We start from the raw sequence: 24,627 nt of genomic DNA, 5'->3' as shown, positions 1-24,627 counted from the left end.
ATTTGGAAATGGACTATAAGTAAATATTAGAGTAAGCATTTACAATTCCACCACCTGGAAATATACCCTATGTTTGAGAGCACTTCCTTGGTATAAAAGGTGTATGAAAACAATCTTTTGAAAACTTGTACCCTTGAATTTTTTTTTTCTTTTTGTGTCCTTAATATTATCTTGCAAACATTCTTTCAAAAAATCCTTAAAGGTTATGATATCCTTAATATAAAGAGACCATAAATGGCTTGACCATTTCTTGGACATCCACTATTTTGGTTATGTCCAAGTTTGTTCCGTTTCTGTGGTGGGCCGAGGTGGGTGGTACTTCCTCTCTGTGTCTGGAAATTTCTCCCTCTGATCTTCCAGTCTGGCTCCCTTTACTCTTCCTTCAAGTCCAAGCTCAGGAACCTATGCTGGGACCCTTCTCTCACACCCACTTCCCCTGTTGACTTGAACCTACCTATTTTTATGTCCAACTTTTCCTCTAGATCAAATATTCTTTTAAGGTATGTGTCTTGTACCTCTCTCTACCCTCAGCTCCTTGCTCAGTGCCCAGTTCAGATAGGCTTTCAATAAAAATCTGTGGCATGAATGCCACACTGAACATCTGCAATGTAAATCTTAGTCCCTGGATTTCCCTGGTGTTCCAGCAGTTAAGACTTGGGCTTCCAATGCAGGGGACCTGGGTTTGATCCCTGGCTGGGGATCTAAGATCCCACAAGCTTTGTAGTATAGCCAAAAGATTTAAAAAAAAAAAATCTCAGACCCCGTTTCTCTAATTCCTTACATAGATTACACATTAAACTTATCTGTCAAAACTTAAGAACTTGAAAGGTCCTCATTTCCACCTCACCATGGCCTTATCAGCATGGAGGAGGAACAGGCGGAGGAGGAAGAAGATGATGACTATTGCTGTTCAGTCACATCTCCCAGAGCTTGCTCAAATTCACTGAGTCAGTGATGCCATCCAACCATCTCATCCTCTGTCATTCCTTTCTCCTGCCTGTAGTCTCTCCCAGCATCAGGGTCTTTTCTTCACATCAGGTGGCCAAAGTATTAGAGCTTCAGCTTTAGCATCAGTCCTTCCAATGAATATTCAAGGTTGATTTCCTTTTAGATTGACTGGTTTGATCTCCTTACTGTCCAAGGGACTCTCAAGAGTCTTCTCCAACACCACAATTCGAAGGCATCAATTCTTTGGTGCTCAGCCTTCTTTATGGTCCAACTCTCACAACTGTACATGACTACTGGAAAAACCATAGCTTTGACTAGGCGGACCTTTGTTGGCCAGTTAACGTCTCTGCTTTTTAATATGCTGTCTAGGTTGGTCATAACTTTTCTTCCAAGGAGTAAGCATCTTTTAATTTCATGGCTACAGTCACCATCTGCATTGATTTTGGAGCCCAGGAAAATAAAGTCTGTCACTGTTTCCATTTTTCCCCCATCTGTTTGCCATGAAGTGATGGGACCAAATGCCTGGTCTTCGTTTTTCGAAAGTTGAGTTTTAAACCAGCTTTTTCACTCTCCTCTTTCACCTTCATCAAGAGGCTCTTTAGTTCCTCTTCACTTTCTGCCATTAGGGTGGTATCATCTGTATATCTGAGGTTATTGATATTTCTCCTGGCAAAATTCTCTTGATTCCAGCTTGTGCCTCATCCAGCCCAGCATTTCACATGCTGTACTCTGCAAATAAGTTAAATAAGCAAGGTGACAATATACAGCCTTGACGTACTCCTTTCCTGATTTGGAACCAGTCTGTTGTTCCATGTCTGGTTCTAACTGTTGCTTCTTGACCCACATACAGGTTTCTCAGAAGACAAGTAAGGTGGTCTGGTATTCCTATCTCTTGAAGAATTTCCCACAGTTTGTTGTGATCCACACAAAGGCTTTGGCGTAGTCAATGAAGCAGAAGTCGATGTTTTTCTGAAATTCTCTTGTTGTTCCTATGACTCAACGGATGTTGGCAATTTGATCTCTAGTTTTTCTGCCTTTTCTAAATCTAACTTGTACCTCTGGAAGCTCTCGGTTCATGTATTGTTGAAGGATTTTGAGCATGACTTTGCTAGCCTGTGAAATGAGCACGATTGTCCGGTAGTTTGAACATTCTTTGGCGTTGCCCTCCTTTGGGATTGAATGGTTGGCCTTTTACTAATTTAATGAGCAAGAGGATACGTTTTTTACCGTCCAGGCATTACCAGACCTACCACTGAACTCTCTGGCAATTTAGGGTTATACTCAGGTGGGGCTTCCCCAGTGGCTTAGTGGTAAAGAACCTGCCTGCAGTGCGGGAGACCTGTGTTCAATCCCTGGGTCAGGAAGATCCCCCGCAGAAGGGCATGGCAACCCACTCCAGTATTCTTGCCTAGAGAATCCCATGGACAGAGGAGCCCAGCAGGCTACAGTCCACTGGGTCACAATGAGTTGGACACGACTGAAGCGACTTTGCATGCATGCATGCACTCCTTGAAACAATGACTCTGCAGGTGGCTCAGAGCAGTCCCTCTCTGCTCTGAGCCCTTATCCTCAGCCTGGATGACAGGCTTCTGCCACCCACATTATCTGTCTGCTCAGTCATCCTGCCGAGTCCAGCCAACTGAGGACAGTTCAAGGCTAGTTGTGCTGTTCTGGAACCTAAAGATTCTAGAACAGTTGTTATTGTTTAGTTGCTCAGTTATGTCCAACTCTGCAACCACATGGACCTGTAGCCCGCCAGAATCCTCTGTCCATGGGATTTTTCAGGCAAGAATACTGGAGTGGGTTGCCATTTCCTTCTCCAGGGGAATCTTCCCACCCACGTCTCCTTCATTGATAAATGGATTCTTTACTGCTGAACCACCAGGGAAGCCCAAAAATGAAATTCCAAGCTGGCAAAGCAGTTATTTCTCTTAAGGCACTTTGGGCAGGGTGATTTTCACCCCAAAAGCAGCAGATTTAATAGCTGTTTTCAGGACTTTCCTGGTGGTTCAGTGGTTAAGACTCCAAGCTTCCAATACAGGGGGCTCAGATTCAGCCCCTGGTTGGGGAACTAAGATCCAACATGCTGTGCTGTGCAGTCAAAAATAATAATAATTTTAAAAAGCAGTTTTCATGGTTAAATGTTTACCTCCAAAGAACAGAGGAAAAAGGGATGTAAGGCAATGTTTCATCAGGAGTTAAGTGACTGAAATATGGGCTGTTTTCTGGTGGGGGAGGAACTCTGCAGAGGCACCCACAGAGCAGGGACTGTCTCAAGAGAATAAGAGCCCAGCAAGGCCTCTTGTGCAGCATACCCTTCCCCACCAGACACCTGGGAGAGGATCTTCTCTCTTCTTTCCAGTGGGGGCAGGGCGGGGGTTGGCGAGATCAGATGAGTCAGCAGGAGTGTGTGTATAGAAATGCCCTTTGGAGCAGGATCCAGAGGCTTTTTTCTTTTTCTTTCTAGAAAAGAGAGTGTGTACTTAGATCTTTGTGTGTACATGTGATTTAGTGGCAGAAAGTGAAGAGAGACTAAAGAGTGTCTTGATGAGGGTGAAAGAGGAGACTGAAAAAGCTGGCTTGAAACTCAACACTTAAAAAACTAAGATCATAGCATCTGGTCCCATTACTTCATGAGAAATAGATGGTTAAGAAATGGAAACAGTGACAAATTTTATTTTCTTGGGCCCCAAAATCATTGTGGATGGAGACTGCAGACATTAAATTAGAAGACAAGTGCTCCTTGGAAGAAAAGCTATGACCAACCTAGACCACATATTAAAAAGCAGAGGCATTACTTGGCCAACAAAGGTCCGGCTAGTCAAAGCTATGGTTTTTCCAGTAGTCATCTATGGATGTGAGAGTTGGACCATAAAGAAGGCTGAGCACCAAAGAACTGATGCTTTCGAATTGTAGTGCTGGAGAAGACTCTTAAGAATCCCTTCGACTGCAAGGAGATCAAATCAGCCAATCCTAAATGAAATCAACCCTGAGTGTTCATTGGAAGGACTGATGCTAAAGCTGAAGCTCCAATATTTTGGCCACCTGATGTGAAGAGCTGACTCATTGAAAAAGGCTCTGATGCTGGGAAAGATTGAGGGTGACAGGAGAAGGGGGTGGCAGAGGATGAGATGGTTAGATAGCACCACCAACTTGATGGACATGAATTTGAGCAAATTATGGGAGACAATGGAGAACAAAAGAGCCTGGTAGGCTGCAGTCCATGGGGTCACAGAGTTGGACATGAGTTAGCGACTGAACAAGTGGTTCTGTGGATGGGTCTGTGTAGTTCTGGGGGTGTGTGTCTATGTGTGTACATATATCTGTGCATCTGTGTATATCTTGGTGTGTGTGTCTACATGTGTGTGTCCACCTACCTGTATATGTCTGTGTGTGTCTCTATGTCTGTACACAGCTGCTCCCATGGGAGGAGCCACTGTCTTTGTGAGAGGGAAGCAAGATTCACTGAGTGACAGGCATGCTCTGTAAGTGACGCCCTCTAGTCCCCTGCCTCCTGAGAGAGACTGGTGGCCAGAACCTCCTGTCCAGGCCTCTCAGCCCAACTCCAGCCCATCTGTGGGCCCCACCCCCCAGTGGCATGCAGCCCTCACACTCTGGTTCCATTTCCTCACTGCTGTGGAATCACTTTTCCTAAAGAGTTTAAGAAATAAAGCATGTGACCACGTATAGATGAAGCACCAACATGATCCATTTTGGTGGCCCCTGCCAGTCTAGAATTCTTAGACTTGTTTATATATATATATATACACACACATACATATATATATATATATTTGTTTGTATTTATATGGCTGCACTGGTTCTTAGTTGTGGAATGCAGGATCTTCAGTTGCAGTATATGGATCTAGTTCCCTGGCCAGGGATCAAACCTGGGTGCCCTGAATTGGGAGTGCAGAGTCTTAGCCACTGGACCACCAGGGAAGTCCCAGACTTGGTTTGATTCACAGTCTTTCTTGCCTCTCTAGGCTCTGATTACCACCACTCTTGACCATATCTAAAAATGCTGTCATTAATTATTAGTCCACTTTGCCTCAAAGGCTTTGGCCCAAGTACACTAATAGCAGCATGACAGTGTTAGCTTAAGGAGGCCTTAGATGTGGGCTGAGAGCTCATCTGTTGAAACTTGCCTGAGGGCTCCTGCGGGCAGAAGAGCAGGCATTTGAGATTCTGGTGACATGACCACAGGCCCCAGCAACTTTTGAATTTTCCAGGATTGCTCTGGAGAACTGCCCATACCTGTAATACATCAGTCAGAAGAGTGTCCGTGTTTCTATGGAGATGAACCTTCAAGAGCTCTGTCTCCATTTAGAAGTACATTTGTTCTTTCTCTGGATTGTAGATCCTGCAGGCAGCACAGGACTGAGCAACTTCTGTGCTCTCAATCAGGAGAAACCTGAGGCTGCTGGAAAAGGACCACCACACACTTGTTAGAGGCCAGGGCAGTGCCTGGAGCCAGGCAGAATCGTGATACTGTGTTTTTCACCGGTTAGTTCATGCCCCCCTTTGCTCTTTGTGGCACAAAAGATATTCCCTTTGTAAAAGAATTGAGGTCTGTAGGCTACTGGTAAAAATTTGATGACAAAGCTATATTCTCCTAAGATTAACCACTGGAGACACAGGCTGTGACCATATCCCTGGTCAGGAACACTGGGGAGCAGAAAGGCTGCCTTGTTCTAGGGCTGAGGCAGGTCCTCCAGCCTGGGAGGCCCTGAGCACGCATGCTTTCTCATCCTTCACCACCAGGATCAGAAGAAGCAGGTGAGCTTATTAAAGATGCAAGTTTCAAGGCCCTGCCCCATCCTCCTGAGTCAGAATCTCAGAGGGACCTGACCAAGAATCCACATTTCACCAGCTTTCCAGGTGATGTTTTTATACAGAAAAGTTTGAGAACCGCTCAGAATCTAGCCCTTTGCATTGCCTGGTGGTGGGTGTGTCTCTCATCCTAGCTGGTCCCACAGACTCCTGGATACTCCCAGGCTCATGGGAATTGGAACGAAAGTGACTTTAGGACTCAGCCTGAGAGTGAGTCAACCTGGCTTCTTTTTCTGCCTTCCCTTTGTTTACCTGGGAGGGAAAGACAGAGGCAGAGGCTATGATTGGATCCTTTTGCCCTGCCTACGTTTGGAGCACCCCCCATTGGGCAGAATTTCCCATGGCCTCGTGGGCATTGGGCTCAGCCTATCAGCAGAGGCCAGGGAAACAACAGTGGCCCCTGGTCCTTCCTCTTGTGCTTCAGCGATTTTAACTGTGTTATCCTCTTCTTGTTTTCTGTTCTCCTTTCTCAGCAGTCTCCCAAAGTGCAAAAGAGACACAAGGGATTTGCTGGGCTTTGGATCAAAGAGAACTAGACACACAACCCACATAATCTTGTTCTTGGCAAGTACCTAAGGTCAGAGGTATCAATGTTTGTACCTCTGAGGTCTGTATGCCTTCCACAAACAGTCACCATTTCTGGAGCATTTACTCTGAGGTGGGCAGTGTACTGAGCACCATACTTGAATTGTTTTATTTAATTTTCTCAGTAACTCTGTGAAGTTGGTAGTACTGTGCCCACATTATGGGTGGGAAAACTCAGGTTAAAAGGGGTGGAATTTTAAATGCATAGGAGTAGGTTAGAAAAGCACTAAGAAATAGACTTCAAATGCTGACATTTCAGGTAGCAGAAGGAGAGGGTAAATGGATGAGGGAAAAGACTTGAAGGCTGGACTTAGGTGAAAAGATGAGTTCTGGTCTCCTGGTTGATGTTGGCAAGTACTATTCTCTGAGCCTCTCCTCATATGTAAAATGGGGATAATTGCGTGTTTGCTGTTTGCTTTATACAACATGAGGAGGAGCAAATGAAAGTGTCTATGGAACCCTATGCATGTGTTAGTTGCTCAGTCATATCCAACTCTTTGTGACCCCATGGCCTGTAGCCGCCTCTGTCCATGGAATTCTCCAGGCAAGAACACTGGAGTGGGTTGCCATTCCCTTCTCCAAGGGATCTTCCTGACCTAGGGATCAAACCAGATCTCCTGCATTGCAGGCAGATTCTTTACCATCTTTTACCTCCAGGGAAGCCCTTAGTGACCTAGAAAGTATGGCCTACTGGTGAAGGCTCAGGTCCCATGAGGGCAGTCCTCTGCCAAATTAGACTTTCTGCAGGAGAGGATAACAGTGGTATGTAATGTTTTGTAAGAGGAGTGAGTGTGGAAGAGTGGAAGATCACAGACAGTCCTGGACTTGGGTCACAGATCTAGTACTCCACAGCTGGTGATTGTAAGTTCACTCTCAGCCTTAGTTTCATTATCTGTAAAATGGGGCTAATAAGGGATTAAAGTAATTCTTAAAGGACATAACATGAATTCAAAAAGGCTGAAAACAGGATGGAAAAAAGATACAACTGGACAACTGTGAAATAAAAGAAAGCCCATAGTAACAATTTTCATATTAACTCAGATATGTCTTAAAGACAACGATGTTATATGCTTATAAAAATGTGCAAATGTTAGTTTCTCAGTCCCATCTGACTCTTTACACCCCATGGACTGGAGCCCACCAGATTCCTCTGTCCATACAATTCTCCAGGCAAGAATACTAGAGTGGTTGCCATGCCCTTCTCCAGTATGCTCATTAAAGGAACCATAATTAAGAAGGTGTAATAATCATGGTCATATATGTACTTCATAATATAAACTTGAAATATAGGCCAACAACTCACAGACTGCTCAGAGAATTAGATAAATCAGCAGTTGGGCTTGAAATTTTTCATATATTCCTCTCTGAAAATGAAAAATCAAGTACACAAAAGAGTAAACAAGGGTAAAGACTATTTAAAGGCAGTGATTAATAATTTGGTCATACATGGAACAGTCATAGGAATTAATCATATACCAGGCTACAGAGATATTATCAATATATTCCAATGAATCATGTACCAGGCCACAAAGGTATTATCAATATATTCCAATGAGCAGACTGTTCAGAACATAAAGAAATGAAATTAGAAAACAATAATAAATAGTTGTAGGTATATGTCTAGATAATTTAAAATATTACTATTTAAAAACCATTATTTAGAAAGAAAAACACCAATACAGTATATTAACGCATATATGGAATTTAGAAAGATGGTAATGATGACCTTATATGCAAGACAGCAAAAGAGACACAGATGTAAAGAACAGACTTCTGGACTCTGTGGGAGAAGGCGAGGGTGGGATGATTTGAGAGAATAGCATTGAAACATGTATATTATCATGTGTGAAACAGATCTCCAGTCCAGGTTCGACACATGAGACAGGGTGCTCAGGGCTGGTGCCTGGGATGACCCTGAGGGATGGGATGGGGAGGGAGGTGGGAGGGGGGTTCAGGAAGGGGAGCACATGTACACCCATGGCTTCATGTGAAGAATGTATGGCAGAACCCACCACAATATTGTAATTACCCTCCAATTAAAATTTTAAAAAAAACATTGTTTTTAAAACATGGAAATTTCAAAAGCTGAGAGCTGAATAATGATGAAAAACGATGTCAAAAATTGTAAGGGAATTTATAACTTTAAATTTATCATAAAATAAATTGAAAAACGATTCAACTCTGAAACTCACAGAGTTTGACTAATAAAAGAACAATAGGTTTAGATCAAAGAAATAAGAAAGAAGAACATGATAACTATCAGGATGAAAATGAAGGAAGAGAATGTTTGAATAACAGTAGGGACTTCTTTGGCAGTCCGGTGGTTAAGACTTCATGCTCCTGGTGCAGGAGGCATGGGGTTTGAACCTTGGTTGGGAACTAAGATTCCTCAGGCTGCTCAGTGCAGCCAAAAATATAAAAGGTAAAGAAAATTATTAACTGAAGTTAGTTGTCTGAAAAGATTAAACAACAGGCCAATAGGCACAACTTTGTCAAGCTTGATTATGAAAAAAGATAAACTGTAGAATGAAAAAGGCAGAAATGACTATATAGGTAGAACAGATTAAAACAATGAAATACCGTAAATAACTGTGTATCAAGACATTTGAAAGCCTGGATGAACTAGATACATTTCTAGAAAAACGCAGATGTCAAGATTACCACACTAAGAGATCAGTAGACCTTTAACCGTTAACGACACCAGTTCAGTTCAGTCGCTCAATCGTGTCCGACTCTTTGTGACCCCATGAACCGCAGCACCCCAGGCCTCCCTGTCCATCACCAACTCCCGGAGTCCACCCAAACCCATGTCCATTGTGTCAGTGATGCCATCCACCCATATCATCCTCTGTCGTCCCCTTCTCCTCCTGCCCTCAATCTTTCCCAGCATCAGGGTCTTTTCTAATGAGTCAGCTCTCTGCATGAGGTGGCCAAAGTATTGGAGTTTTAGCTTCAGCATCAGGCTCTCCAATGAATATTCATGACTGATTTCCTTTAGGATTGACTGGTTGGATCTCCTTGCAGTCCAAGGGGACTTAAGCTGTAGGTATCACTTTGAATCATTAGTGTATAAAACCTAAGTGAGATATCAGGCTAGCTAAATATTTTAAGTAGGATTTATCCCAGGAAAGAGAGATGGTTCTGGTTTAGAAACATCAGTTAAGTTGATCACATTAACGGATGAAAGGGAAAAAATAACTTGCTACAAGAAAGTATTGAATATAGTTCAATACCCATTTATAATGAGAGCTCTTGGAAGTTTAGAAATTGAAAAGAATTTCCTCAGTCTGATAGAGGCTGTCTTCCCAAATTTATAGCAAAAATCATGCTTAATGGAGAAACTTCCTTTTGGGGTCCGGAACCAGATAGAGCTACTTGCTAACACCATGAGTGCCTATGTAGTGCCAGAGGACTGGCCAAGAGAAACAAGTGTAAGGATAAGGAGTGCGAGAAAAAGAAATTGTTATCACTTGGAGATTACAAATGTGTATAAATTACCTATGAGAATTAACAGATCTGGTAACAAATTTCAAGAAAAGTTGCCCAGAAAATGAAACATCATTTTTAGTAACTGCAAAACCCACAGAGTAATGTAACAAAAAATGTGTAGGACTTCTTTAGAGAAAAGGTTATGATCCTAAATGTGAATACAATCATACAAAATGATTGTGTTTTTCAAAAATGAATTTGTATGAATTCATGCAAATATGAATAAATAAAGGAAAATATTCTGCTCATGGATGCAAAATGTCATACTGTTAAAGAGGTCAGTTCTTCCACAAATTAATCTATAAATTTGGAAATATAACCATTAAAATCCAAGGAGGGTATTCTTGGGGAAGGTTGACAAGATGATTCTGAAATTCATACGGAAGCAGAAATACCTACTATTATTTAAAGCAGTTTGAAAAAGAAAAGCAAAAAGAGGGGAATCACCCTACCCCAGGTTATATTGTGAAGTCACAGAGATTAAAATAGTGTGGTAGTGATGCCAGAAAAGGCAAACAGACCGTGGTGTTCAATGCCAAGTCCTGAAACACACCGAGGTGCACGTGAGACGCTCACGTGTGAGGGAAGTAACTTCACTAGTTAGTAGGAAACATGAACTAATCTCCCACCTCCTCTCCCTCCCTCTCCTCCTCCCCCACCCAACCCTCCCCCTCCTTTCCTTCCTCTTCCTGTGCTCCTTCCCCTTAGCTTCCTTCTTAGAAAATTGCCTTTAAGTATGTGGATAAATTATATACCTATCTCACCCACTATAAAAAATAAATTCCAGACACATTGAAGACCTTCCTTTTATGTGAAAACTAAAACACAAAGCCAATAGATAAAAACATAGAATAACTTTGAGAATTTGGAGTCGGGAAAGGTCTGAATTATAATGAGAGAGAGACTCGTTTGCCTGCATGGGGCTGACACACACTGGGTGTGAGAAATTGCTCCATAAATGTCAGCCTGTCTGTTTCCTTCCCTGGTCCCGAGCTTACTCAGGGGCAGTCACAAAGGAGGTGGCCCAGCTCTTGGGCTGTCTCCCGGAGGAGGGTGACAGGGCTAAGATTCAGGCCCAGGGAGGTCCTTCGGTGCCTAAGGTGAAATAGGGTGTCTTCATGGTCTCTTTGTCTGAATCACTGCTTGTGTCAGGGGTTCAGACTCACTCTCTGGGGGCATCTCTTAGGCAGGAGCCTCAAATACAGGCGAGGGTGATCAGGAGAGACCAGGACAACATACTCAGTGAGGGCCCTGGGCCTTCCATGCTGTCATCCCTTCAGGGTGAGTGTGGGTCTTTCTAATGCAGGTGGTGGGCTGGTCAGTGGTCCCTTACAACCAACCCTGACTGAACTCCAGGATCATGCCAGGAACTTGTTAAAAACGAATTGGAAGCCCCACCCTGGTGCACCTGATTCATCAGATGGAGGCAGTGCAGGAATCTTGGTCTGACTAGATCCCAAGTGTGGGTGAGGTCAGACCCAGCATGCTGGACCACCTTTCCAGCATCCAGCAGATCAGTACTTCTCAGCTTCCAAGGGAGAGATCCACCTGGGCAGGGGTGCAGGGCATTGGAAGGGGTATGCACATAGGGTGGGATGGGAAGTTAAGGTGGAAGAAAGGGTATGAAAGGTCCAGCCAGCAGGCCTGGGCAGGAGAGGGGCAGAGGCCCCAGGGACAGCCCCACTGTAACCAAACTCTCCCTTTTGTGGAGCCCCCCTGCCCCGGCCTGCGTGCTGATCCTGGACTGGAATAGCCTATTAGTGGCATGCTTCCTTTAGCCTGGGAGCTCCTTGAGGATAGGCGCATTCATTCATTCCACATTCATTCATTCATTCATACATTCATTCATTCCAAAAATAGTTATTAAGACATTCATACACCAGAGATAGGCGTTAAGAGGGAGCACAGCTGAGTCAGTCCACCAAAGCTTGCCATGCGGCGAGGAGGCATGCAGAAGACCAAGCAACTTTAATAAGGTGTGTTGAAAGCTGTGATGGAGAAGCAGCAACACCTAATCGGGACACTGAGCCCCAACCTGAGAGCTCTGAGAAGGCTGCCCGGAAGAAGGGAGGTCTAAGAGCCGGGTGAATGGAGCAATCGAAGGGAAGAAAGAGGTCTGATTCAGCCCCATATGCAGGAGTTTTACTTCAGTGCTAGGTAGTGAGTGTACCCAGGAGCAATGGAGGAGTCTCCCCCTGCGCTGACCTGGAACCCAGTTTGGTGAACTGGTCGGGCTGACCCTGTCTCCTGCCCCACTCCCTGCAAGATTCCTTCCCCATTATCCCCTTCCGTTCCTGGGCCAGACTGGCTCCCTCTCTGGGAACCAGGTAGTATTGGCAGCACCTGGGAATATTAGACATGCTTCTCCAAGTTGGTATCGGCCCCAGGCCCAGAGCTGCGGAAGCTGAGCCTAGGAGGTTGGTGTGATGTTCCAGGGGTTTCAGAAGCACTGGGCTCCTCTAACCTCTCAGGCTGTTAACAACTGCTCTGAGGGAATTCCCTGGTGGCCCAGTGGTTAGGACTCCTCGCTTCCCCTTCAGGGGACATGGGTGCCATCCCTGGTTGGGGAACCAAGATCCTGCAAGCCACTCAGTGCAGCCAAAATTTAAAAAACAGGACAAAAAAATATTGCTCATGAGAGAATGCAGTCTCTCTCCCCTCCTTTGGGAACGGCTCTTCTGGGCAGGTGGACGAGGCCTCGGTCCGTGTTTGGATCCTTGGGGGCATCCCTGGGCAGCACAGGGCCTGGCATTTGGCAGGGCTGTGCTAGGCGTGTGCACTGTATAGTCACATATACTCAGTCCCTGGACAGCACGCCTTCTGAGCCCCTGGGGTGGGAAGGGCTGGCCCTTTCTCCTCCTCAGGAGGTCCCAGGCCTACCATGAACCTGATCTGGAGTTGATTTCATGCTTCAGACACTTGGGGCAGGGCGACAGTAAAATGACATCACTTCCGTTATATGGATCTATGGCACGCACACACACTTACTCTGTCCATCCCAGAAAGTCTTGGTGGTGGGGATGATGGGGGGGCTAGAGTGGGGGTTGGGTGTTAAGCTCAGTAGACATTCTGAGACTGAGACTCTTGTGGGGAGGGGTTCAGCACCCTCAGAATCATGGCATGCTAAGGTTAGGCCACAGAATTGTCACATCACAGGGATCTCCCCCCATCCGCCACCAAGGGATGCGGCAGGACTCATCTGCCAGGCCCAGAGCCTGGGTCTGTGAATATAGGCCCTGGCCCGAGGGGCTTCCCTGCTGGGGACAGGGAGCCTTGGGTGGGGCCCAGGAAGGTGAGGGGCACCCCCACTCTGTAGTTGCCCCTGAAAATGGCAGGGTGCCCTTTTTGGCCTTTCAAATGGGCAACAGTTACCTTTGGGTCAGCACCATCATAACATATTGTTAAGTGAGAAAAAGCAGGCCTCAGTGTGACCTCAGTTTCTGTGAAAACTACAGGTACTTGTTTCTAGAAGAGCCTGGAAATCAACCTGGTAATGACAGTTATTACCAGGCAGCATTCTCTGATAAAATATTTTTCCTTTCGTTTAGTTGTATTTTCTAATTTTTCTGCAGAGGCTATGATTACTTGTATCATTAAAATAAAGGGGATGGAATTTGCAAGAAGTCAACTCAGGGGTCACCCTGGTGGAGGCCCAGGTTGGGGTTCTATGCTTCCATCAGGAAGGTGAGGGTGGAGGGTCACTGCAAAACGGCCCTTCCATGTCTCCCACCCAGGAGCTGGTGGCCAGTGTCCAATCAGTGTCAGGTTGTCCAAGGTGGGTGGGCACCATCGGGCTGGTTCCCCTTCTGGAGGGTGGGCACTGGGTCTCCAGGGTGGGTCTCAGGCAAGCTTCTGTGCTTGGGAGTGGGAGCCTGCCTGGTTCTGGGAGGGCGGCAGGTCTCAAGTCTAACTTCCTCTTCGACCTTCTGTTCCCTAGATCCACTTCCCGGACGTGGAACGGGTTGAATGGGCCAACAAGGTAAGGCCGGGGCGGGCCTGGGGGCGCTGGCCTTACTCCAGGCCTTGTCCTCCCCCTGGGCCTGGCGTGGACCCTGGATGGGGCGGGGGTGTGGGGGGAGCGTGTGTGAACAAGGCAGTCCTGCAGTCCTGGTGGAAGCCTTGTCTGGGAGCCAAAGATGGCCCTTAGTCTCTGGGGTGGTGGCCTTCCACTTTTCCCACCCTCAGGGTTCTTCTCCTCACCAGACAATGACTTTCTTTTCTTAAAAAAAGTTTTTTTAAATTGTGAAATTTTTGTCTTTTAATTGCGAAATTAATGCATGGCCACAGCAGAAAAGTTAGAAGGTACAGAGGGAAATGCAGGCCTCCAATCCCGCCAGACTGAGACCAGCATGTCCTGGAGAGAAGAAGGCTGTGATTAGGGATTTGACAGCAGCTGCTGAGTTTCACCTTGTCCCCAGCCACGATCTGGCAGCACTGGCTATGCAACCAGGGCAGGTCCCCTGATGTCTCAGAGCTGCTTCCCGCCTTTGTGCAATGGGAATAATTATGGTCCCTGCCTCATGGGGTTGTTGTGAGGATTAATGAGGTAATTAAAGTATCACAATGCCTGGCTCATCAAGGCCTCTGAGAGAGATGAGCATTAAGCCCTGAAACTCACCTCCTCCTGTCTCCTCTGATTAAGGTTTGAAAAGAGGGAGCTGCATCTTTAAATTAAAGCGCAAGGGACTTCCCTGGTGGTCCATTGGTTAAGATTTCGCCTTCCAATGCATGGGGGGCAGGTTTTGATCCCTGGCGGAAAGCTAAGATCCCACATGCCTTGTGGCCAAAATAACAAAATGTAAGATAGAAGCAATATTGTAACAAATTCAATAAAAGACAAAATGGTCTTCACACACAGACACAAAACTAAAATAAATAAAGGCCCACATCCCAAAGAGAAAGAAGGAGTAGGCTTGTCCCAAAAAGAACACATGGGCTGCTGCTCCTTCACCCCATACCTCCAATGCCATCTGTATCCCTCTCTGATCACCATCTCCTGCCACTGTTCCCCTTTCTCTGCCACCCTCTCTCCCCAGGTCCCACACTTGGTTCCCAGTGCCATGAGTTGTCCTGCTGCAGAATTCAGCTATAGGCAGCCTTTTCTGATTCTTAGAAAAAAAATCAAATCCATAGGAAACAATTTAAATTTATCTTCTGTGGTTTCCTTCTTTTTTTAAATTCTTAAACCTCTGGCACCTGCTCCTTCTTATTTACACCATGGTGTTGGTTTGGGTAGCATACGTTTTAGCACTAAAGGGCTTCATCATATTAATTCAGTGAATGACTATTTCATGGTGGGCTGCACAATGGCAGCAAATCTTGGGATCTCACTGTAAGCATGAGAACCATGGCCATAGTTATCCAATGTTTAATGAGCAGACAGATGGACAGGTAGGTTGATGGGACGGGGTGGGTAGACAGGCCGATGGGTGCTGCAGTGTAAGGACCGCCCCTGGGCAGCTGTGGGTCTGGGACAGGGAGCACAGACCTGAGCACCTAGGGCATCTTCCTGTCCTCGCAGATCATCTCCCAGATCTGGCCCTACCTCAGCATGATCATGGAAAACAAGTTCCGGGAGAAACTGGAGCCCAAGATCCGGGAGAAGAGCGTGCACCTGAGGACCTTCGCCTTCACCAAGCTCTACTTTGGACAGAAGGTTGGTGCTGTCTCGGGAGGGGCAGCAGGCTCTCCCCTGCCCCTGCGGGGGGTCACGCCTGACTCACAGGGTACCCAGCCCCCACCTGCACTTCCCAGTCTCTTGGCCTCAGGATAAACCCCTCAGCCCCTGGTCCCTGCACCACTGTCTCTGCGGCTTCTAGGGAAGCCTGGCTCAGAGACAGGAGAAGTGGGAGGAAATTCCATTCTTTTAAAGCACAATTTTGAAAACACGCCATGTGGTGGAAGCCAACCCGCACAAAAATCTACCAGTCATGCTTGCTAACCTCAGCATTAGCTGGGGAGAGCTCACCTTCATGGAGTGGGATGATCAGTGCTTCACAGCAATAACTAAATCTCTGCTAACTGATTGACACTGGCAGTCTGTGTTACAAATCCATGCTGGCTCTGTGACAGCCCTCAGTGACCCAGGATAAAAGCGTGTGTATTGAACACACCTAACGTCCTGTCCCGACTCTAGGCTGCATTTCCTGGTCCATCCTCCTGCCTCACCCTTCCTGCCCTATAGCTCCTCTCTGATGTCTTATTTCGATCATCAGAAATGCATACCTCAGGCAGAGCCACCATGAAGTCCATCACCCCATCAATCAGAGGTGCTGGCCTCTGGTCTGCCCCAGAATAAGCAGGGGTCAGAGAGCAGGCTGGCACGCTGAGAGCTGTCTTCCAGCCCCAGGGTGTGTGCTCAGCTAGCCGCCCGAATGGGGGCAGGTCAGGCTGGCCTTAACCCCGGGGGTTCTGATTCAGGCTCCGCCTGGACTGGCTTGTCTCAGCATCTGTTGGTTATTTGTTCCTTCCCTGCTTCACTCATGTATGACTTACTAAGCCCAGCCACATGCTCTGTAGTCAGAGATGCTGTGGCTGTGCCCCTGCCTTCAGGAAGGACCTGTCCTTCTATGGAGGCGGCTGTATAAGCTGGTAGATGATAGATGCTGACCTGGCAGTGTATACGTGATGATGGAGGAACGCATGGATTCAGGAGTGGAGTGGCCTGGGGGCTGTGGGAGTCAGGGAGGACTTCCCAGAGGGGTACACAGCAGGCGAAGAGTTAAGAAGCCGGCAGACTGCTGTGTTTATAGCAGAGCCTGCCTGGCCAGGCTGCCCATCGGGCGGTGATGCCTATGGGACCATGTGCTGCTGGAAAGCGGTCCCTTGCTGGCAGCAGAAGCAGGCCTAGTGATCTCAGCGAGGTAGCAGTGAGCAGTCATGAAGTGAGATATTTCCCTGCCCAGGAATTGAACCTGGGTAGCCTGGATGAAAGCCAGACCATCAGGGGATAGAGGCTTGTTGTTGTTCAGTCGCCAAGACATGACCGACTCTTTGTGACCTCATGGACTGCAGTATACCAGGCTTCCCTGTCCTTTAGTATCTCCTGGAGTTTGCGCAAACTCATGTCCATTGAGTCAGTGATGCTATCCAGCAATCTCATCCTCTGCTTCCACGCCCTTCTCCTCCTGCCTTCAATCTTTCCCAGCATCAGGGTCCTTTCCAGTGAGTCAGCTCTTCACATCAAGTGGCCAAAGTATTGGAGTTTCAGCTTCAGAATCAGTCCTTCCAGTGAATATTCAGGAATGATTTCCTTTAGGATGGATTGGCTTGATCTTCTTGCAGTCCAAGGGGACTCTCAAGAGTCTTCTCCAGCACCACAATTTGAGAGCATCATTTTTTCAGCACTCAGCTTTCTTTATGGTCCAACTCTCACATCTATACACAACTACTGAAAAAACTATAGCTTTGACTAGACGGACCTTTGTTGGCAAAGTAATGTCTCTGCTTTTTAATATGCTGTCTAGGTTTGTCATAGTTTTTCTTCCAAGGAGCACACATCTTTTAATTTTGTGGCTGCAATCACTGCAGTGGTTTTGAAGCCCAAGAAAACAAAATCTGTCACTATTTCTACTTTTCCCCCTTTTATTTGCCATGAAGTGATGGGACTGGATGCCATGATCTTCCGTTTTTGAATCTTGAGTTTTAAACCAGCTTTTTCACTCTCCTCTTTCACCCTCATCAAGAGGCTCTTTAGTTCCTCTTTACTTTCTTCCATTAGAGTGGTATCATCTGCACATCTGAGGTTGTTGAAATTTCTGATATTGTTCCCTGGCTTTTTACCCCGACTGAAAGCAAAAATGTTTCAAGGAGGCAAAAACTTTAATAACAGATACAAAGTTTATTATCAGAGACACAGAGCTTATTATCATAACATGTGTGAGAGCACACAGAAATAGTTTATGTTAAGACAGAAACAAGGCAGAAATACACACCCAGAGAGAAAGGGTGTGGGCGTCATCCGTAATGAGGAGGAGGAGCGCAGGAAAGAGGTGGTTAAATCATTATATAGGGCAGTCCTTCTGGGTCTTTGTTTACCTTTGGCCAATTATCTGGTTTCTTTCCCCACATCTCACCTGTTCTAGAACCCTCCCAAACGTGCAGGCACAACTTTTTGCTAAGAATGGATTCCGCTGCAGAGGCCAGTGGGTGCGTGTTCACACATTATGGGGTGGCTCCCCTCCCTTTTTAACCCCCAAGGAGCCTTCCTGCGCATGTGCACAGACAGGGAAGTTTTCCTTGACCTCAGGGGCGATCATCTTATCTCTTTACTTCAGAGTCAACTCTTGCCACTAACTGTCCTTGGAGTGTCTAGGGGAAACAGCTTCAGTTTTACTCCTCTTGACGAACACCAGCTGTCCTGCCCTGGGGCCCCTCTGCCTCCTACCTCACTAGGAGTGGCTGGTCCTGAAGGGTGATTTTCACCCTCTCATGAGCACCTGGCGGGAGCCCTGCAGACTGACCAGATGCCCTGGCCCTGCAGGGGAAATGCCTGGTCCTGGCATTCAAAGTCTTTTGTGTCCTGGTTCCTCCCACCCCTCCTAACTCTCCCATCCCTCTCCCCTGCACACCTCTCCACTGGGGGGCATCACAGAGGACTCCCACCTTCCTGCGCTTAGCCAGGCCCAGTGCACCCGGTCCACCTACTCCCTTCATGCCCAAGAGTGTTTCCTGCTTCCTTTGATTCCTGTGTCCATGTCCAACCCTTCTCACTGCTGTTATGACCTTGGGCCAGTGATTTAACCTCTCTGGGTTCCAGTTTCCTCATCTGTAAGAGGAAAGGACCCATTTCTGAGGGCGGTTGTGAAGCGTGATTAACAGGCCTGGCATCAGGGCCACTGTGCGTGGCCAGGTGAGTGGTGCTCCACATGGGGCACCTGACCAGCCTGGTGCCCCACACCTCACCATGAGCCCTGGGCTGGGACCGCCCTGCCTGACAGAGCAGGCCGTAAGCAGTGGCTGTCCCCCCTCTCTGTGGTGGAGCCTTCAACTGGGCGGCCTGCTCCAGGGGCAGTCTCCACAGATGGGGCTCTGGGGCTGGTTGGGCTCTCACAGGTGCCTGCAGGCCAGCCCCGGCCTGGGAGCAGACTCCAGGCTGGGGCGAGTCAGTGACAGGCCCTTCCTCCCCACCAGGCTTCTGCAGGCTTCTCTGGGTCTTTAACATCCAGCCAAGTGCTGTACCACCTGAAGCTTCTACAATTTGGTGGGCCCTCTTAAAGAAAAGGAATGTTAAACTTAAAATGTAAAACCAAGACAAAAATAAATGTTCAATATGAGAAGGTATAAGAAAATAAATTATAACAAGTTACCCTTTTTAAAAAGCTGACATATCACACATACCACAAACTCTGAAAAAATGTACATAATAATTTTAATGAACCGCTCATCATATCCCTGTAATACTTTTCCCCTACACTGTTGGCTTTGTATTCTTTGGTAGCCTTTTCATGTGACAACACGTCTGTAAATATCATTTTGCATGGAGAGAGCAGAAGGATAATAGTGTGGTTGATTGAACTGTTTCTCCATTATGAAAACTTTGCTTGTTTGGAGAGGGAGGTATTAGGATGCCACAGATGGGCAGGGTCTACAGGATGGGTTTCTGTTTGTGCTCATCCCTGGAGTGCAGTGGTCACGTGGGTTGTTGTGGTTGAAACCCATGGGCAGGGCTGGCAACCCCTTGCTGCCCCCTACCCCATGCAAGACCCCTGCTGACCAGCTTACTCCCTGCCATCACCACCACCACCCCACCACCCACCCCCGACATCTCTTCCAGTGCCCCAGGGTCAACGGCATCAAGGCGCACACAGACCAGTGCAACCGCAGACAGGTGGTCCTGGACTTGCAGATCTGGTGAGCCCTTGTGTCCCTGGGGGCCTGGTGTGGGGGATGGGGGAGCACTGTGGGAACAGCCAGGTTGAAGATGGAGTTGCAGATAAACACTCATGTGGAGTGTGAAAGCCTCTCATGGCACATATGCCCCTTCTTCCAGCCGGGCTGGACCATGGGGTCCTTGCTGGGATGGGGAGGATGGTCCCAGAGGGGCCACTAGGCCTGGCTCCTCTCTCAGACCAGGCACCAGGCATGCTTTGGGTACCAAGGCCCAGGCAGCAGAGCTTTCTTGGAGGCCAGAGCCCGGTCACCTGGAGGGTCAGATCAGCTGTCTCACAGAGGATGTAGCAAGAGAGAGCAAGTGTGACAGGAAAATGTGGGGACTTGTGGTGTGGCCCAGGGAGCTCGGAGCACAGGCTGTGAGAGGCCAGCGGGAGAACTGGGCACTGTGGCACCTCAGAAAAACTAAAGGATGCAGAGACATGTCAGCGACTTATTTAGTGGATCAGGCAAGGACATCTGTTTTGAATGAAGCTGATAATAGACTTGAGTCAGAGAGAATGGAGGTTCAACCCAGGAAGTCTTCCTGGAGGTGGTGGGATTTGAACTGCACTTAAAGGATCAAGGATCAGCTCCCGAGGTTCCACAATGTTGCCTGTTCCTTTCCAGTGCCACATATATCCTGTCCTTAGCCCAGAGACTGGTGCTGAGAATGCACTGGGAAGACAGGAAGCAACTCTGGGAATATCCATCCCCATGTGTGGCCTGGTCTCAAGTGTGTTAAGATTCTGTTGGCAGTTGGGCCCTTACGGCCCAAGACTGCCACAGGCTGCTTGTGTGATTAGTTGGGGCGCTGGTCAAAGTCATCTAGCCCACCCACCCAGCTCTCCAGTCAGCTCAGGGAGCCCCTGGGATCCCCCGGCTCACCCTACTCTTCCAGGGGACACAGCACTTCTGTGATGACTGGCTCCTCGGCCTGCACCCTGCAGATACTGGATAGCTGCCCCCTCTCTCCGCTTCTCCTTCAGTCCTTGACTACCTTCAAGGGCACCTATTGTGGGCTTCCTGTGACCATCGCTTGGCAGGAACGCCAGCTGGACTCAGTCTTCTGAGATCTTACTGCTTGCTCACCTCATTACCCCCAGCAACAACCTGTATGAGTGGCTGGAGGGAGGCAACGGGGCTGCTCTGCCGTCCTCAGGCAGAGACCTGGGCAGAGATGGGGTGGAAGCACAGTAGGGTATGCACCCCAAACCTCCTCTTTGGCATCCATGGGGTGTCATGGGATGAGGTGGTATGCAGAATTGCTGCCCTTGAGGGCAGAGGTGGGGATGCGCATGAGACCCTGGGTGTGGCGTCCCTGGGCACTGTCTCTAGGAGTCTGGGCAATGTCTGCACAGAACTGAGAAAGGCCGAGGCTGTCAGGGAGTCCACACCCAGGTGATGCAGGGCTCAGGCTTGTGCTGGGCTGCTCTGGGCAGGTTTCTTGACCTCTCTGAGTTGTGGACCTACCCTTCCCCTCCACTTTCCTCCTCCTTCCCCACTTCCAGCTACATCGGGGACTGTGAGATCAGTGTGGAGCTGCAGAAGATACAGGCTGGTGTGAATGGCATCCAGGTGGGTGGAGGCTGGTGTGACTACCTCCAGGGTTGGGGTCAGGGCACGGGGAGTGGGGTGAGACTGGAGGAGGCTGCAGGGGGGGCGATGACGCCAGGCACAGAGGCTGATACCAATCAAGGGACTCCAGGCCTGAGATCACAGACCAGGAATTGGTGGCTGGGCTTCATTGCCCGGCTGCTCAGGACTGCCCCATCCTGCCTCTGTTGGTGGAATACCCCTGCCAGAGAGGCTTCGATGACCCCAGGAAGTGAAAGGCTCTATACGGATACTGAGCGGGTGCTGAGAAACCCAGGTAGATGGAGGAGGCAGAGCTTATGGCAGGAGTGGAGGAGCTGAGCTGGAGAGCATGCCTGGGCCCCGGCTGTGGGCGAGGCTGAAGCCCCCCAGAAAGCACAGCAGTGGAGGGCAGCCGGGACCCTTGGTGGCCAGCAAAGGGGTAGCCGCTGCGTGCAGGCTCCTCTTCCCTGAGTGTGGTCCCTGCAGTGGTGGCAGGTGGCCCTGACATTTGGGGGTGGCCTGGGCACGAATGAGCCAGCAGCAGCCTCGCTCAGTGCAACAGATATGAGAAGGGTGGCTGAGGTCCCTCCTTGCCATCTAGCTGCAGGGCACACTGCGGATCATCCTGGAGCCCCTACTGGTGGACAAGCCCTTTGTGGGAGCCGTGACTATGTTCTTCCTTCAAAAGCCGGTGAGTCCCCAGGACGAGGCAGGCCTGCTGCTCCCTGTGAACTGGCGCTCACCCCTGTGGCCCAGGCACTGGGTTTGACCCCAGGAACAGATGTGCTGAAGCCCACCTAGACCCACCATCTCATATGCTCCCTGGGAGGCCTGAGGAGCTCCACCCTGCTGTTCCCAAGACCAGGAAGAAGGCCGGCTAGATGAGAAGTGGCCAGCCGAGGTCACACAGCTGCCTAGGGTGGAGCAGAGGCTCTCTGGTGCCAGGCTGGCCTGGCCGTGCGCTTGGGCTGCTCCTGTGGTCCCGGCAGGAAGCAGGCCACCTGACAGCCCTGGTCCTGAGCAGGACGGGACGTGCCTCACCCACCCAGCACCCTGCAGAGGGCGCCCCCACCCCCACAGGCTGAATTCCCCATGGGGGTGGGGCGTGAGGGTGCTCAGCCTGGGCTCCTGGCTCCTTCCAGCCTAACTGCCCCCTTCTGCCCCTGCAGCACCTGCAGATCAACTGGACAGGCCTGACCAACCTGCTGGATGCACCAGGAATCAAGTAAGGGCCTGTGTGGACCGCTAGGCAGAGCTGAGGTGGGCCCCACCCCTGGGCTGTGTGGTCAGTGACAGGAGCTGCCCCACGGCTGACCCCTCCCTGCTCTCTACACCAGGAGAGGCGTGGGACTGCCCCTCCAGAGGGCCAGGGTTGGTGTGTTTGGAGTGACACCATGAGATGAGATGTCCCAGAGGAGGCCGTGTGGGCTGATGAGGGGTGAGCACAGGCTCTGGAAGCAGGCCAGACTCCTGGCCCCCATTAGTCACTGTGCACCTTCGACAAGTTCCTTCACCTCTCTGGGCTCTTTCTCAGTAACTGGGAGCCTAGTTCCTCTGTCTTGAGTTCCCTGGGAGAACACTAATGTGTGTGTGGTACTGGCACAGTGGGTGTGGACATACACAAGTGTCCTCCTTGTTCTTATTAACTCCTCCCTGACCCACGTGTGTGTGAGAAGCCCACATGGCTCCTGCCCATGGTGACTGCGTCACAGACACCAGGGTGGGAGGGGGCGGGCCGCTGTCATAGCAGAAGCCAGCAAGGAGGGGCTGGTCTGAGCAGCCTGCCTTCCTGGGGCCCAAGAGGAGCAGAGAAGGGCTCCAGCCCTGGGTGGACACACCTCCCATGAGGGAGGGACAGTGGACTAGCCAGGGTGCCCCCTAGCTGGCTCGCCTGCTGGTAGGACCACTTGCTCACTCACTGGGGCCATCCCCCACTGATTTCTGCCCCCTGGGCACAGAGAATCCAGTCATGCATTGTTTTGTCCAGAAGATACGTCTTGAGCAACTACTGTGTGCCAGCCCTGTTGTAGGCACTGCCCTGTCTCCTTGTACTGGCGAGATGGAATCAGGCAATAAAGAGAATTTCAAGGTGATGTCAGGGGGTAGAAGCGCTACAGTTGTGAACATGTACCTGGCATTTCCTGGACGTGGGGTACTGTTCTCAGCACTTCACATGTATTTACTCATCCTTGTAACAGGAGGTAGAGATGAGGAAACTGAGATCCCCATTTTAGAGCTGAGGAAACTGAGGTCGAGATCAGTGACTTTCCAAGGTCACACAGCTTGTGGTTGGTGGAGCCGAGATTCTAACCCAGCATCCAGGTCCTTGCTTTTGGTTACCATGATGTGATGCTTCAGAGAGGAACAGAGCAGGATCGGGGTGGGGGACTGTCAAAATGTACACCCTACATCCTCCCCTGATCCCCCATCCAGACAGGTTGGGGTCAGGGCTGCTCTCTGCTGGGATGGACCCACCTGTCCCCAAGCTCTGCTCCTCATTCCAGGTCCAGGGAGGGGCGGAGGGACAGGCAGCCTGGGGGAGGTGCTGCCACCCTCCACAGCTGGTCGTGCCCACTCTCCCCAGTGAGATGACAGACAGCCTGCTGGAGGACCTCATCGCTGCCCACCTGGTGCTACCCAACCGTGTGACTGTGCCCGTGAAGAAGGGGCTGGACGTAACCAACCTGCGCTTCCCTCTGCCCTGTGTGAGTACCCACACTGGCTGCAGAGCCCCGGGCCCAGAGCTGATGGACAGACGGGCCAGGCAGAGGGGTATATCCTCAGATGGTAATGCTTATTTCTGCCCTGTGAGGGCCTGGCATCCCATTTTATGGGGCCAAGACTGAGTCTCAGGAAGGCTGAATGACTTGCCCAAAGCTACCTGTCTTGGAAGGGAAAAGCCCAGGGAGCATTTCTTCCTGGACCTTGGTCCCCCGCAGGGCTTGTGCTGGGGTCTGTGGGCAGCCTCATTCACACCCAGAAAACTCCAGAGCCTGCCACCTTCCCTTCAGGGACAGGAGGCTCCCACTCCATCATTTAGTGATACAAAGGACCGTCGCATCTGCTGGCAAGGAGCCAGGACATAGGGCTTCCTTGGGTGCCCACTGCCCTTGCCCCTGCCCATCCTGGGCCCAGCTCAGGAGGCCCCCAGGGACAGCCACGCGGCCTCCTTGCAGAAGGTGCCCTGGCAGTGGGGCAGGGAGTCAGGGCCTCAGGGGAAGGGGAAGTGCCTGTTTCTACCATCAGTGCCAGGTGGGAAGCATCAGCCCCTTCAGGTCATGCAGGGGGACGTGTGGTCCTTACCCCACCCTGCAGGTTTAGCAG

At 49.3% G+C, this 24,627-nt stretch overlaps 1 protein-coding gene across 1 annotated transcript in view; it reads left to right on the top strand.

Moving 5' to 3' along the window:
- The window catches only part of ESYT3 (extended synaptotagmin 3), a 53,370-nt gene that overhangs the window by 7,349 nt on the left and 21,394 nt on the right, over positions 1-24,627 (top strand). The window contains exons 2-8 of the mRNA XM_043474290.1: positions 13,793-13,834; positions 15,377-15,511; positions 19,631-19,707; positions 21,237-21,303; positions 21,905-21,994; positions 22,473-22,528; positions 23,888-24,008. Coding sequence (XP_043330225.1) covers positions 13,793-13,834; positions 15,377-15,511; positions 19,631-19,707; positions 21,237-21,303; positions 21,905-21,994; positions 22,473-22,528; positions 23,888-24,008 — 588 coding nt within the window. The remainder of the gene's footprint in view (positions 1-13,792; positions 13,835-15,376; positions 15,512-19,630; positions 19,708-21,236; positions 21,304-21,904; positions 21,995-22,472; positions 22,529-23,887; positions 24,009-24,627) is intronic.

This window comes from Cervus canadensis, chromosome 7 (assembly GCF_019320065.1).
Source record: "Cervus canadensis isolate Bull #8, Minnesota chromosome 7, ASM1932006v1, whole genome shotgun sequence".
NCBI lineage: Eukaryota > Metazoa > Chordata > Mammalia > Artiodactyla > Cervidae > Cervus > Cervus canadensis.
Note: the sequence above shows the minus strand (reverse complement) of the source record. Positions and strands in the feature narration are given on the sequence as shown.